The sequence below is a fragment of the Podarcis muralis genome, chromosome 1, assembly GCF_964188315.1.
Source record: "Podarcis muralis chromosome 1, rPodMur119.hap1.1, whole genome shotgun sequence".
NCBI lineage: Eukaryota > Metazoa > Chordata > Lepidosauria > Squamata > Lacertidae > Podarcis > Podarcis muralis.
The window spans coordinates 21,372,151-21,385,179 of NC_135655.1; the positions used below are offsets into that span (position 1 = coordinate 21,372,151).

The 13,029-nt window shown below is 42.5% G+C and overlaps 1 protein-coding gene across 1 annotated transcript; it reads left to right on the forward strand.

The window, feature by feature from the left end:
- Positions 1-380: 380 nt before the first annotated feature.
- LOC144326954 (alpha-1-antitrypsin-like) lies at positions 381-6,237 on the forward strand. The gene is made up of 5 exons (XM_077924433.1): positions 381-527; positions 1,066-1,771; positions 2,664-2,934; positions 4,665-4,815; positions 5,869-6,237. The coding sequence occupies exons 2-5, from the start codon at positions 1,102-1,104 to the stop codon at positions 6,070-6,072; spliced, it is 1,296 nt and encodes a 431-aa protein (XP_077780559.1). The 5' UTR covers positions 381-527; positions 1,066-1,101; the 3' UTR covers positions 6,073-6,237.
- Positions 6,238-13,029: the final 6,792 nt, after the last annotated feature.

Consider the following 13,029-nt stretch of genomic DNA (forward strand, 5'->3'; position numbering starts at 1 on the left):
TAGGCTAGTTTCTACATCCAGCTCTGACCTCCACTTAGATAAACAGGATGCATTATCAGAGTTCATGGACACATTTTAGCCAAGCAAAAACTTTCAATAAAACAGGCGGTGAGAGGGAAGAATACAGCCTGTGGGGAGAGAAGTATGGAGAGCTGCATGAAGAGAGTTTGGGGGCCCAGACAGAGAGGCCTGAGGATCCCCATACCCTGACCTGAAACCGAAAGAGTTGAGGAAATGTAGCTATTTCCATCTGTGAAAACTTGGGAGAGTATGAGTGGAGACTCAGGGCCACAAGATGGCTTGGTGCCATCAGGTTTGTAGGCCATTCAAAGGACCCCTTATCTTGGCTGCTGATACCATTGTGCAAAGTCTAGAGACCACTTGAAAATCCATTGCTTCACATTGTGTCCCTTTGATAATCCATGTTTGTTCTGCTTAATGGTTAATGCTGAAGACTAAGTATTATATAAGTCTGATGCATAACGAAGCAAGGAATCACATAGCCCCTAGAGTCAGTTGGAGATTCTGTAAGTATGATACACATTTTTCTTTTCCTCTTTATGTTTTATTGAAATCTATGCATGGGAACAGGACAGTACAAGTCTTCATCCATTTTCTCTCTTCCCCCACCTTCCGTGAAAAAGAAAAGTCAGCCCCTTCGCACAAGCCTCTAAAAGAAAATCAAATGGTTTTTACTTGGCGGAAGATGATTTGATAATGATGCAAACATATATTTTAAATGAAAACATTAAATGCATTATGATCATTCTAGAATGTGTGTTAGAAACATAAATATGTTTTATATTCAGAATAACTTAATAGTTTTTCTTTTAAAAAATGGAAATAACATTTTATCAAAATGTCATTGTCCTACCAAAACAGCATATCTAACTTTTGAAATATCTTATTCTATTCACATGCTCCATGGATGAAATATGTTGTGTGAATTACTAGCACAACCCACTATTTCATGTCCAGTGGGTTGAATTCTTGAACAAATTCCTGTCCTTTAAACAGAGTTGAACAGAATAATTTGATTAAAAATGGCTCTTTTACTTTTTGTAGGATATTTTCATTGTCGAAGAATACTTACCAATCCGAATGAAGGCCTTAATCACCCTCTCCTTACTACTGAGTGTTCTCCGAGTTCACTGTCACCACGTCCCAGGACAGCCTAAGGACTCTGAGGGTCATGGAGATAAAATGATATTTGAACACCCACATCCTTCTGTGGAAGAAGAACAGGGTCAGAACTTGACGTACGCTCATGAGATTGCTCCCAGTAATGCCAACTTTGCATTTAGATTCCACAAACAAATAGCTTTAGGTGAAGCTGCCAAAAATATTTTCTTCTCTCCAGTCAGCATCTCCAGCATTTTTGCAGCACTGACGCTGGGTGCCAAATCTGAAACACAAAGCCAAATTTACAAAGGACTTGCTTTTAACCTTTCGGAGACAGAAGAGCACAAAATACACAAAGGATTCCATCAGCTCATCAGTGCCCTGAATGATCCAAACAACAAGGCCCTGATTAACACAGGGAATGCCTTATTCATAGATGAGCCACTGAAAATACTTCCAAAATTCCTGGAAGATGTCAAAACCTTGTATGGAGCTGAAGCCTTTTCATCCAACTTCCAGAATTCATCGGGAGCTAAAACTCAAATAAATGATTATGTGCAGGCCAAAACTCATGGGAAAATACCCCATGCGGTTGATGAGCTTGATCCAACGACTGTGATGGTTTTACTGAACTACATCTTCTTCAAAGGTAAGTTGAAAGAAAGATAAATAAATTGGGGGTTTGTAAAAAATAAAAATATCTCCAGGCATCTTCTAATCTGCTTTGCTCTGCCACTGGCTTTTGTAATTGCAATACTGGAATAAAATAAAAATTAAAAATCATCTTCAGGCATCCTCAGAATAAAAAGGGTTTTGTAGATGCAAATTAACAGCCATACAGGCACACAGGCAGGTGTAATAAAATTACCAGTAATTAAGGGGAGTTTTGGTTTTGAGGTAGAATGAAAGTCATAGCATGGAATCATAGGGGTTTTTTTTAATTAAAGAAATGGGGGGTAGAGAGACTTCCCCATTCTTTTATGTTGGTTTATGTGTTGGGTCTTTCAGCTTGTTCAACATCACAGAAGGTCAACATGGAAGCAGGGATACTTCTAATGGACAATAAGATATGATCTGTGCTTACCTTTGCTTTGCTAGTGTAGGGGTAGGAAACTTCTCCTCCAGACTTCGCTATCCATTCCTCGGGACTCTTCCCAGACCATATTCCCTTCCTCAGGGTCATGTCTCCCACTGACCCTGCTCTGTATTTTTTTCAACACAGAGAATTGTATCCCCCAGGCTGCATCCCTCAGCCTATCTGTTCCACATCCTCCATGCATTTGCATGGCAGGAATGTGTCCTTGAGGTGCGGCAATACCTCCTGATTCCCTGGATCAAGGATAGAGAGATCCGTGGGGAAGTCTTTCTCTGAGCATTTATACCTCTGGCCCCAACTCACAATTGGCATTTTGCCCTTGGAAGATTTCCCAGGAGAAATTGAAGCCCCTAGGCTTAAAAAGATTGTCCTCCATTGCCCTGGTGAATTTCACGATCCATTTACTCGGTTCTTGGAACTTTTCTTTTCTTTTCTCCTTCCAAAGCCCATTGGAAATATCCTTTCAACACTCACTTTACAAAGGAAGAAGATTTTTTTGTAGATGCAAACACAACTGTGAAAGTCAACCTAATGTATCGAAATGGCTATTACAACTTCCTCCATGATGACGAGCTGTCTTGCTCAGTGGTGGAAATTCCATATAAAGGAGATGCCAGCGCATGGTTCATTCTGCCAGATGAAGGGAAAATGAAGCAGGTGGAGGATGGCTTGAGCATGGAATTTCTGGATAGATGTAAAAGATCCTTCATATACGAGTAAGTCTCCTATGTGCTGTAATTAAAATGTTGCTGCTGTTGAGTTGATATTCCATGGCATTTTTCCTTTGGCCATTTTGGGGAGAGAGGGCAAAACAAAACTGCCACCACCACCCAAAGAAAAAGAGCGGCGGAGAAGGTGGGAGGAGACATTATGAGACATTTCATGAGGATAGAAGTGTGGAGACTTGTGCCCTTGCTCTTACTATCTTTTACAATAATAATAATAATAATAATAATAATAATAATAATATTTATTATTTATACCCCGCCCATCTTGCTGGGTTTCCCCAGCCATTCTTGGCACCTTCCAACTGATTTTTTTTAAAAAAATACAGCATCAGACATTAAAAACTTCCCTAAACAGGGCCACCTTCAGTTGTTGACAGCTGCTGGGAGGGCATTCCACACGGCAGGCACCACTACCGAGAAGGCCCTCTACGTGGTTCCCTGTAACCTCACTTCTTGCAGCAAGGGAACCGCCAGAAGGCCCTCAACGCTGGACCTCAGTGTCCAGGCTGGATGATGGGGGTGGAGGCGCGCCTTCAGGTATAGAGTGGAGGAGTGGAGACCCTATAGCCCTCAAGATATTGTTGGACTACAACTCGCATCAGCCCCAGCCAGCACAGCCAATGGTCAGGGAAGATGGGAGTTGTAATCCAAAACATATGGTCAACCAGAGGTTCCCCACTCCTGTTTTACAAGCAGGCCATGAGAAATAATCAGAAAGAAACACCCTCAATTTCTCAAGGGATGAGGAATTTTTGGGAATGGGGGTGGAGTTTGGCACAGCACTACCTTTATTATAGCTAATGCCTTTATAGTACAGGACAAGAGTCATCAGTTTTGAAATCTAACTTGGATACATAGGAAGCTGCTTAACCCAAGTCAGACCATTGATCCATCTAGTAAGCATAGTCGTAGGCAGCATTCACGTGACAGCTTATTCCATTTTCACAATATTCTCTTAATCATTAAGTTCCTCATTATATGTGAGCTTTCATGTGATATAAAAGACACCTCTGGAACTATAGGAATTAAAGGAGAGAGATGCAGGGATTATAGAGTCCCATCTACAAAGGTCTGCAGTTGTTTGGCCTCAAGCCTCTTGATCATCTTCTCCAGAAGTTGCAGTAAGCCACCGATATATACAGTAAACATACACACACAACCAATTTGTTTATATTTTAAATTTAATATAAATGTCTTGTTTTGGAACAAATTAAGTTTGAAGTGTGCTTTGGGGTGAAATATTAGGGGTGTGGCTCCCAGAGATCCATTGCAAGAGGAATTTGGCTCTTCAGCTATAGAAATTTGACATTCCTGAGTCAGCAGGCTCCAAGTAAAAATCCATCGTATGGAGGTCAGTTCTTCATAACCGCCATTTCTCATCCAGTCATGGTCCTCCTTGATGCTAAAGTGCAGCCTCCCCCAACCTGGTGCCTTCCAGATTGGACTGCCCATCGTGAGCTAACTAAAGTTGATGGCAATTTCAGTCTCAAACATCTGGATGGCACTAGGTTAGGAAAGACTCCTATAGAAGACAAATAACAGAAGCAGAAGGTGAGCAAAGAAACCACCCTGCTATTGATACACCAGCATACAAATCCACTACTTGTCCCTGTTTAATTATACATACCAATGTTATTTGCACTTCTGGAGGTAATCTAAACAAAATTACTTGCACTCATAATTTAATGTTTGGATTTTGCTGTCCATCTGTTAATCAGAGAAATGCACCTGTACCTTCCAAAAATTTCCATTTCTGGATCCTATGATGTCAAAGACACATTGCAGAGAATGGGTGTGACTGATGTCTTTAGCGAGAAGAATGCTGACCTGTCTGGAATTACCAGTGAGCCCGATCTGTATGTTTCCAAAGTAAGTATGTGAGGGGGTCTGTTCCTGAATATAGCTGTCTTATACAAGCATTTCATGAGAGATGATCAGGTTGTGGGCATTATTATTGCTACTATTATTATTTGTGCCCTTTCACTCGGCATGTGCATTAGGATGAACGCCAAGGTGGAGGTTGCTTGTCAAATTCATATACCCAAGGTGTTCAGAGCGAAGGGGGATGATTGTTTCCAATCTTTGTCTCCACCGCCTCAGGCAATGCATGTAAACATGCCCAGGAATAAGGAGAGCTTTCATCCCTCCTGCATTAAGTAGCTTCCATGCCCAGACTATATTTTGTTTTGGTTAATGTGGATTCCTTATTCTGGAGGTCTTCAGAATCATTATATTTTAAAAAATAAATATACCCTTTCTTCCATACGTTTGTGTCCTGAGTCATCTTGTGGGTGTGATGGCAATGCATTTTTCTTAATCTATGTTGCCAAGACATTTGGAATACTACGTACAATTCAAATCACCACACCTTAAACAGAACACTGTAGAGTAGGAAATAGTTCGGAAAAGGCCATCTGAAACAATTATAGGGTAAAGCAACAGCCTATAGAATTGTAGAACTGTAGAGTTGGAAGGAACCGTCAGGATCATCTAGTCCAACCAACTGCAATGCAGCTGTCGCATGCGGGGATCGAACCTGCAAGCTTGGCATTATCAGCACCAGGCTCTAACCAACTGAGCCATAGGAGAGCTTACAATGTAGAAGTGGGGACAGTGAAGGTAAATAAATAAGAGGTGACATGATAGTTCAGAAAAGGGCATCTAAAAGGATTATGGGGGAAGAGGAACTCCCTGTTTCTTTGCAGGGACAGGGAGAATGGAGGTAAATAAGGGGCATGACAGAGGTGGAGAAGGGGGAAAGAGGGAAGATCTTACCATTCATAATACTAGAACCCAGAGTCACCTGGAACTTTTGGATATTTACATGGAAGACAGAGGTAGTTACCCATCCAGCACACAGGTTATGGTAGGCTTTCCTCCATCACATATGAAGACAAGTAATATGTCACTATTTCCCTCCAGGCCATTCACAAGGCTGTCGTGGACATTCATGAGGGTGGCACTGAAGCCGCCGGAGTCACAGTTATAGAGCTTTCACCAAGGTTTGGAGGTCTTGCTCCTAATCCTATCTTTAAGATCAACAGACCCTACCTCCTTCTAATTATGGAAAAGAAAACACACAGTGCCCTCTTCTTAGGGAAAATTGTGAACCCGACTGAAAAATGAGTATGTGATCAGATCGAAATTTCCCATTGCAATTTCCCCTGATCTATAAAACATGGATTTCCTCACTTTGTACTAGCCTAACCCCAGTAGTGTTATCCGATTTGCTTTGAAATTAAATAAGGCAATGAGCACAAATCACTGCTGGAATAAAATGATTTGAAAATATTGTGATCTTGTAGACTATATTTCTTACACCATTTGTTGCCTGCAGCATGTTTCTGGCTATGGAAAGAGATCTCTGTTTCAGTGGTTAATGCTGAATCCTGCAACAATGCCTGCTTCTAAAAAAAATAAAAGCTCCACAGAACCAGGCATGACTCTCAGGGTCACTATAATTTCTGCGGGATCAAGTAACGAGGGAATCAATCCGGGCCTGCTGAATATATTTTGCTGCCAGTTGCAAGGAGCAAGTTGACACCAGTTATCCTTTTAGAAACAAAAGCCTGACACTTTGAATCTTCCTTCAAAACTGGCACCCACCATCACGCCTCAGGGCTGCAGGCTAGTTTGGGCGGGTGAAAGCCTGGTCATGTGGTAAACACAGCTCTGTCTTCCACCAGATGGGAAACACCAGAGAGAGGGTTGAAGGAGAGTAGCTGGCGAGGCTGCCATCACCACTGCCATTCAAGTATCCACCAATGGAGGCAGCTAACATGCCCTGCATAATGGATGCAATTGTAGCCAACCCTGGGTTCAGAATGTTGAGTTGGAGCAAGAGAAAAAAGGAGTAAGCCCAATGGATCTGTTTGAAATGATTCAGCCAGAATCAAGGTTATTTTTTTGCTGAAACAGGAGCCTGAAACATTTCGGCGCTTGGGAATTTCTTCAACTGGGGACAGGAAGAACGATTTGCCTGTCTCCGTTGCCTTCACCTTTTAAACAGGTCTCTCCCTAAACAACAGCAAATCGATATGGCAGACAATGTGTAACTCCAGCAAATGCTTGGGGTGGAGATAATGGTGATGTCTTCTTTATAGAAAACCGCTTTTAGAAATGTTAAGGCAAGGAAATGTTAATGGCTTTCCCCCAACCATGAAACAGATGGCCTTTTCCATTCCACAGACCTCAAGCAATAGGGCAAAATGGGAGGGGGCATTTTAGCTCGCCCTTCATGGTCGTTAAGACTGGATTTCTGAAGCAAATGACTGTCAGAACTTATGTCGGCACCAAAGCAACATTCTGTGGCCTAAACTTTTGTCAGGCCTAATATTACACCTTCAAGAGCAGGATAAGAAAAAAGGCCTTTGTCTGGGTTCCCAGCCATCAAAATCTTGTTGCTTCCTTCCTTGTTTCTGCTGGCCTCATGAAGCCAGAGAAAACACACAGCCTAAAGAATAGAAGCATATCATACAAGTTTCATTGGACATGGCATTCTACATTTTGCAACTGTTTCAGAGGTGGGTGGGAAATACCATATTGTTACAAATGTTGGATGCCTCCCCCAAACTCTGCCAAGCTGTGGCAAGATTCCAGGGTTTTCCAAGAGCTCAACCAGAGTCTGTATTCCTATGAGTATCAAGACACGGCAGAGACTTCCGTTCCTTTAGAAATATGGTTCAACTACACCTACATATAGGGACGCGGGTGGCGCTGTGGGTTAAACCACAGAGCCTAGGACTTCCCGATCAGAAGGTCAGCGGTTTGAATCCCCGCAACGGGTGAGCTCCCATTGCTCGGTCCCTGCTCCTGCCAACCTAGCAGTTCGAAAGCACTTCCAAGTGCAAGTAGATAAATAGGCTCCAGCGGGAAGGTAAATGGCATTTCCATGCACGGCTCTGGTTCGCCAGAAGCGGCTTAGTCATGCTGGCCACATGACCCGGAAGCTGTACGCCGGCTCCCTTGGCCAATAAAGAGAGATGAGTCGGTCACTACCGGACCTAATGGTCAGGGGTCCCTTGACCTTTACCTTTACCTTTACACCTACATATAGAGGGAGTACAGATCTTACAGCATGCTCATCTCAAGAGGGGCTTATTCCCCACAGTAGTGCAGCACTGGAGTCCAAGGCATCTCTCCCAGCTGGCCTTCAGCCAACCAGCCAAGGTCATTCTCGCCTTTTCTCAGCTTTCCCAAGCCTCCTGCCAAAGGACCCAAACTCTTCCTGTGACATCACACCATTACCTTGACAACATTCGAAACAGACTGTTTCTGTTCACACCTCAGGGAAGGGGCAAAGGAGAGTTCTCTTGCCCTGCCAATGGCCCTCAATGACCTTGTATTGCTTCTTAATGGCCCTCGCTTGGCCACTTCATTTTGCATAGGCCAGGCCAGGAATTCCTCTGCAGCGTGTATTTGCCCTTCATATCCCAAATAATCAGCATCCTGCCATTTATTAATGTCTGCTATTTGGTAAAAGACTCGATGGTCAGGGATGGTGGGAGTTGTAGTCCAACAACATAGAGGAACACAGATTCACCTTCCCTGGCTCAAAGCATTTTCTTCTGCCCTTACCTCATGGCCTCTTTGCGCAAAATGCAAGAAGACTAAAAACAAATTGCATCACATTTTGGTTCTCTGCCTTCCTTGGAAAATCCTTGTTTGTTCTGTTTAATGGTTAATCATGAAAACTGGGCATTTGGTGGGTAGAAAATATGCACTAAGAAAAATAGGAGCTGAATGCAAGAAGATTCTTCTGTAAGTATGATGAAGAAGAAGAGTTTGGATTTGATATCCCGCTTTATCACTACCCTAAGGAGTCTCAAAGCAGCTAACAATCTCCTTTCCCTTCCTCCCCCACAACAAACACTCTGTGAGGTGAGTGGGGCTGAGAGACTTCAAAGAAGTGTGACTAGCCCAAGGTCACCTAGCAGCTGCATTTGGAGGAGCGGAGACGCCAACCCGGATCACCAGATTACGAGTCCACCACTCTTAACCACTACACCACACTGGCTCACACGTCATATTGTTTATGCTCCTTGCAACGTATCCAGTCTTAGTCCAGGCACTACTTTAGATTAATACACACTGGAAAACACTGACTTATGTTCTTGGCTATGCTTCTCACATTTTGGTTCTCTGCCTTCCTTGGAAAATCCTTGTTTGTTCTGATTAATGGTTAATTATGAAAATGGGCATTTGGGGCATATCAATGATTAAGAAATAGTGGCAGACGCCTGCTTAATATTTATAAGAGCAGGTTAAAATATCGGGGGGGGGGGGGAGCAGGAAACCAAATTTGTAAATTAGGATAGTGGAAAAAGCTAAAGAGGATGATTTGACAGGCTTTTGGGGTGATTCACTTGCAAATTTGGCAGGTGCTTGTTTTTATGATATCTAAGTAAGGAATGCACATTGAATAAATCCAGCATATGTTAAAAGAAAGGACTTGAATAGAGATGTGCTAATGACTTTCTTGAATAATTCAAAAGATTTCGTATTAAGAACAGCTAGAGATAATCCAGAATTTGCAAAACTGGGAGCGAAAATCAAATACTTTTTTTCATAGATCTCTCACCAGTGTCCCTGCAAAAAATAATCATGAATTATGTTTTCTGACTGGGAGACTAAAGAAATGATATACGTGGGGTATATCTTTTAGTATATTTTTTGATATGGGCATAGGTGCTATACAATTAAAATTAAAGAGGAAACATTGCCTTACATAAATATGTTGGATGAAGGGGAAATTGAAGCTACTGCTTCATTGAATAATTCCAAGTTAGCCTAATAAAGGGGGAAATCATTCATTGAGTGACAGAGTGGGGGAAGAAGGTTTTAAGGATGAATGGAAATTGCTTGTTGAATTTACAAAATATACATATAATGTAAATATGGACAAATATAATAGTTTTTCTATGTAGTAAAATGTAAAGTGTGTGTGTATCTTTAATACAGTTTGTTTATTTGAAAAAACAACAACCTTGAGTTTTGGATTTCCAAAGGTGCTTGTTTATGCAGCTCTTTGCCAAACAGCTCTATTCCAAATTAGAAGTACCATCAGCATTTAGCAGTTGGTTGAGCCTCTAATGTTGTCTTGTGTGAGAGAAGTGCTAAACCTGACGAATGTCATCTATGTGATTTATTTTAGCTTTGGCAGAAGAATTACAGGTTCCAGGGAAGTCTATCATTTACTTCTTCTTAGTGATTGCTCTTCAAGTTTATTGTCATCACGACCCAGGGCAGCCCAAAGACCATGCTGATCATGGGAATAAAAATCAATCTTAAAAGCAACGCCCACCTTTGACTCTATTCCGAGCAAAATGTGGCTGGCATAAGATTGTGCATGTTGATTCTACAAGGAAATTGCTTCTGAGGCAGCTGCCCAAAACATTTTCTCCACTAAGCATTTCCACACCCTTTGTGACGCTCAGCCTTGGGGCTAAATCTCAGACCCCTAGACTGATTTACAAGGGACTTTCTTTTAACCTGTCACAGATCATGGAGGCTAAGAGCCACAGAGAATTCCGCCAGCTCTTCTTTAAGCGTCACCATCCAGGCAACAAAGCCTGGGTGAACATAGGGAATGCCTTGTTCATAATGTGTTCAAGGAAAATCCTCCCTCAGGTTTTGGAAAATGTCAGAACCATGTATAAAGCTGAAGGCTTTTTGAATAACCCCTTCCTCTTGGTTCATGTGGGAACCAATGACACTGCAAGCAATAGCCTCCAGAAGATCAAAAGAGATTACGAGGCTCTGGGCAGGAAATTGAAGCAATTAAATGCACAAATTGTCATCTCATCTGTCCTCCCAGTTGAACGACGTGGCCCAGGGAGAGAGGGAAAAATAGTGGAAGTGAACAACTGGCTTCGCAAATGGTGCAAACAGGAACGGTTTGGATTCTTAGATCACGGAATGCAGTTTCTTGAAGATGGACTTCTGGCAAGCGATGGGCTGCACCTCACAATGGTTGGGAGGAATGTTTTTGCAAAAAATCTCAGAAACCTCATCAGGAGGGCTTTAAACTGACTAATGTGGGGGAGGGAGACAGTGCTCCTGAAGGTAGGAGTCTATCAATTGATGAAGATGATCATCCAAATGCCATAGACCGAATGGAGCAAAGAGCATGCAGACCTAGTGGTGGGAGGAGAAAATCCTTAAATAAGAGACACGGGGCAATGATTAATGGACTTCAATGTCTGTACACTAATGCGCAAAGCATGGGAAATAAACAAGATGAGCTTGAGCTCCTGGTACAGCAAACTAAATATGACATAATAGGAATCACTGAAACCTGGTGGGATAAATCCCACGATTGGAATGTAATAATGGAGGGATACAATCTATTTCAAAGAAACAGACCAGACAAGAAAGGAGGAGGAGTGGCGTTATATGTCAGGGATGTGTATACCTGTGAAGAGATCCAAGATTTAGAACCTCAAAGCCAAAGTGAGAGCATTTGGGTCAAAATTAAGGGAGAGAAGAATAACAGTGACCTCATTGTGGGAGTTTACTATAGATCCCCAAGCCAAACGGAGGACATAGATGATGCCTTCCTGGAACAGATGGCCAAGCATGCAAAAGGAAGGGAGATAGTAGCAATGGGGGACTTCAATTACCCGGATATTTGTTGGATGTCAAACTCAGCCAAGAGCATAAGGTCAAACAGATTCCTCACTGCCCTTGCAGACAACTTCATTGTCCAGAAAGTGGGAGAAGCAACAAGAGGAACAGCCATTTTAGATCTGGTCCTAACCAATGTTGATGACCTGGTTAGTGGGGTAGAAGTGGAAGGATCATTAGGCGCGAGTGATCATGCTCTTCTGAAGTTTACTATACAGCGGAAAGGAGCAGCCAAGCATACTAGGACTCAATTTCTCGACTTTAAGAAAGCCGACTTCATAAAGCTTAGGGAAGTGCTGGGTGAGATCCCATGGACAGTAATACTAAAAGGAAAGGGAGTTCAAGATGGCTGGGAGTTTGTTAAGAGGGAGATAGTAAAAGCACAACTTCAGGCAATACCAATGAGACGGAAACATGGAAGGTGCCTAAAGAAGCCAGGGTGGCTATCTAAAGAACTTTTAACTGAGTTAAGATTAAAAAAGGATGTGTACAAAAAATGGAAAAGGGGGGAAACCACCAAAGAGGAATTCAAACAAATAGCCAGCACGTGTAGACACAAAGTCAGAAAAGCTAAAGCACAAAATGAACTCAGGCTTGCTAGAGAGGTTAAAAGCAACAAAAAAGGCTTTTATGGGTATGTTCGTAGCAAAAGGAAGAACAAAGAAACCGTGGGGTCACTCAGAGGAGAAGATGGTGAAATGCCAACAGGGGACACAGAAAGGGCTGAACTCCTCAATGCCTTCTTTGCCTCAGTCTTCTCCGATAAAGAAAACAATGCCCGACCTGAAGAATTTGGAGCAAATGATTCAGCAGAGGAAACACAGCCCAGAATAACTAAGGAGATAGTACAAGAATACTTGGCTAGTCTAGATGTATTCAAGTCTCCAGGGCCAGATGAACTGCATCCAAGAGTATTAAAAGAACTGGCAGATGTGATTTCAGAACCACTGGCAGTCATCTTTGAGAATTCCTGGAGAACAGGTGAAGTCCCGGCAGACTGGAGGAGGGCAAATGTTGTCCCTATTTTCAAAAAGGGGAAAAGAGAGGACCCAAATAATTACCGCCCAGTCAGTCTGACATCAATACCAGGGAAGATTCTGGAGCAGATCATTAAGCAAACAGTCTGTGAGCACCTAGAAAGGAATGCTGTGATCACCAATAGTCAGCATGGATTTCTGAAAAATAAGTCATGTCAGACTAACCTGATCTCGTTTTTTGACAGAATTACAAGCCTGGTAGATGAAGGGAACGCAGTGGATGTAGTCTACCTTGATTTCAGCAAGGCATTTGACAAGGTGCCCCATGATATTCTTGTAAAGAAGCTGGTAAAATGCGGTCTTGACTATGCTACCACTCAGTGGATTTGTAACTGGCTGACTGACCGAACCCAAAGGGTGCTCATCAATGGTTCCTCTTCATCCTGGAGAAGAGTGACTAGTGGGGTGCCACAGGGTTCTG

Excerpts from the sequence above, each read along its gene's own strand:
- LOC144326954 (XM_077924433.1), top strand. The coding sequence starts at position 1,102 with ATGAAGGCCTTAATCACCCTCTCCTTACTACTGAGTGTTCTCCGAGTT. Across the intron at positions 1,772-2,663 it reads GAACTACATCTTCTTCAAAG|CCCATTGGAAATATCCTTTC; the intron begins GTAAGTTGAAAG and ends CTCCTTCCAAAG. Across the intron at positions 4,816-5,868 it reads CCGATCTGTATGTTTCCAAA|GCCATTCACAAGGCTGTCGT; the intron begins GTAAGTATGTGA and ends ATTTCCCTCCAG.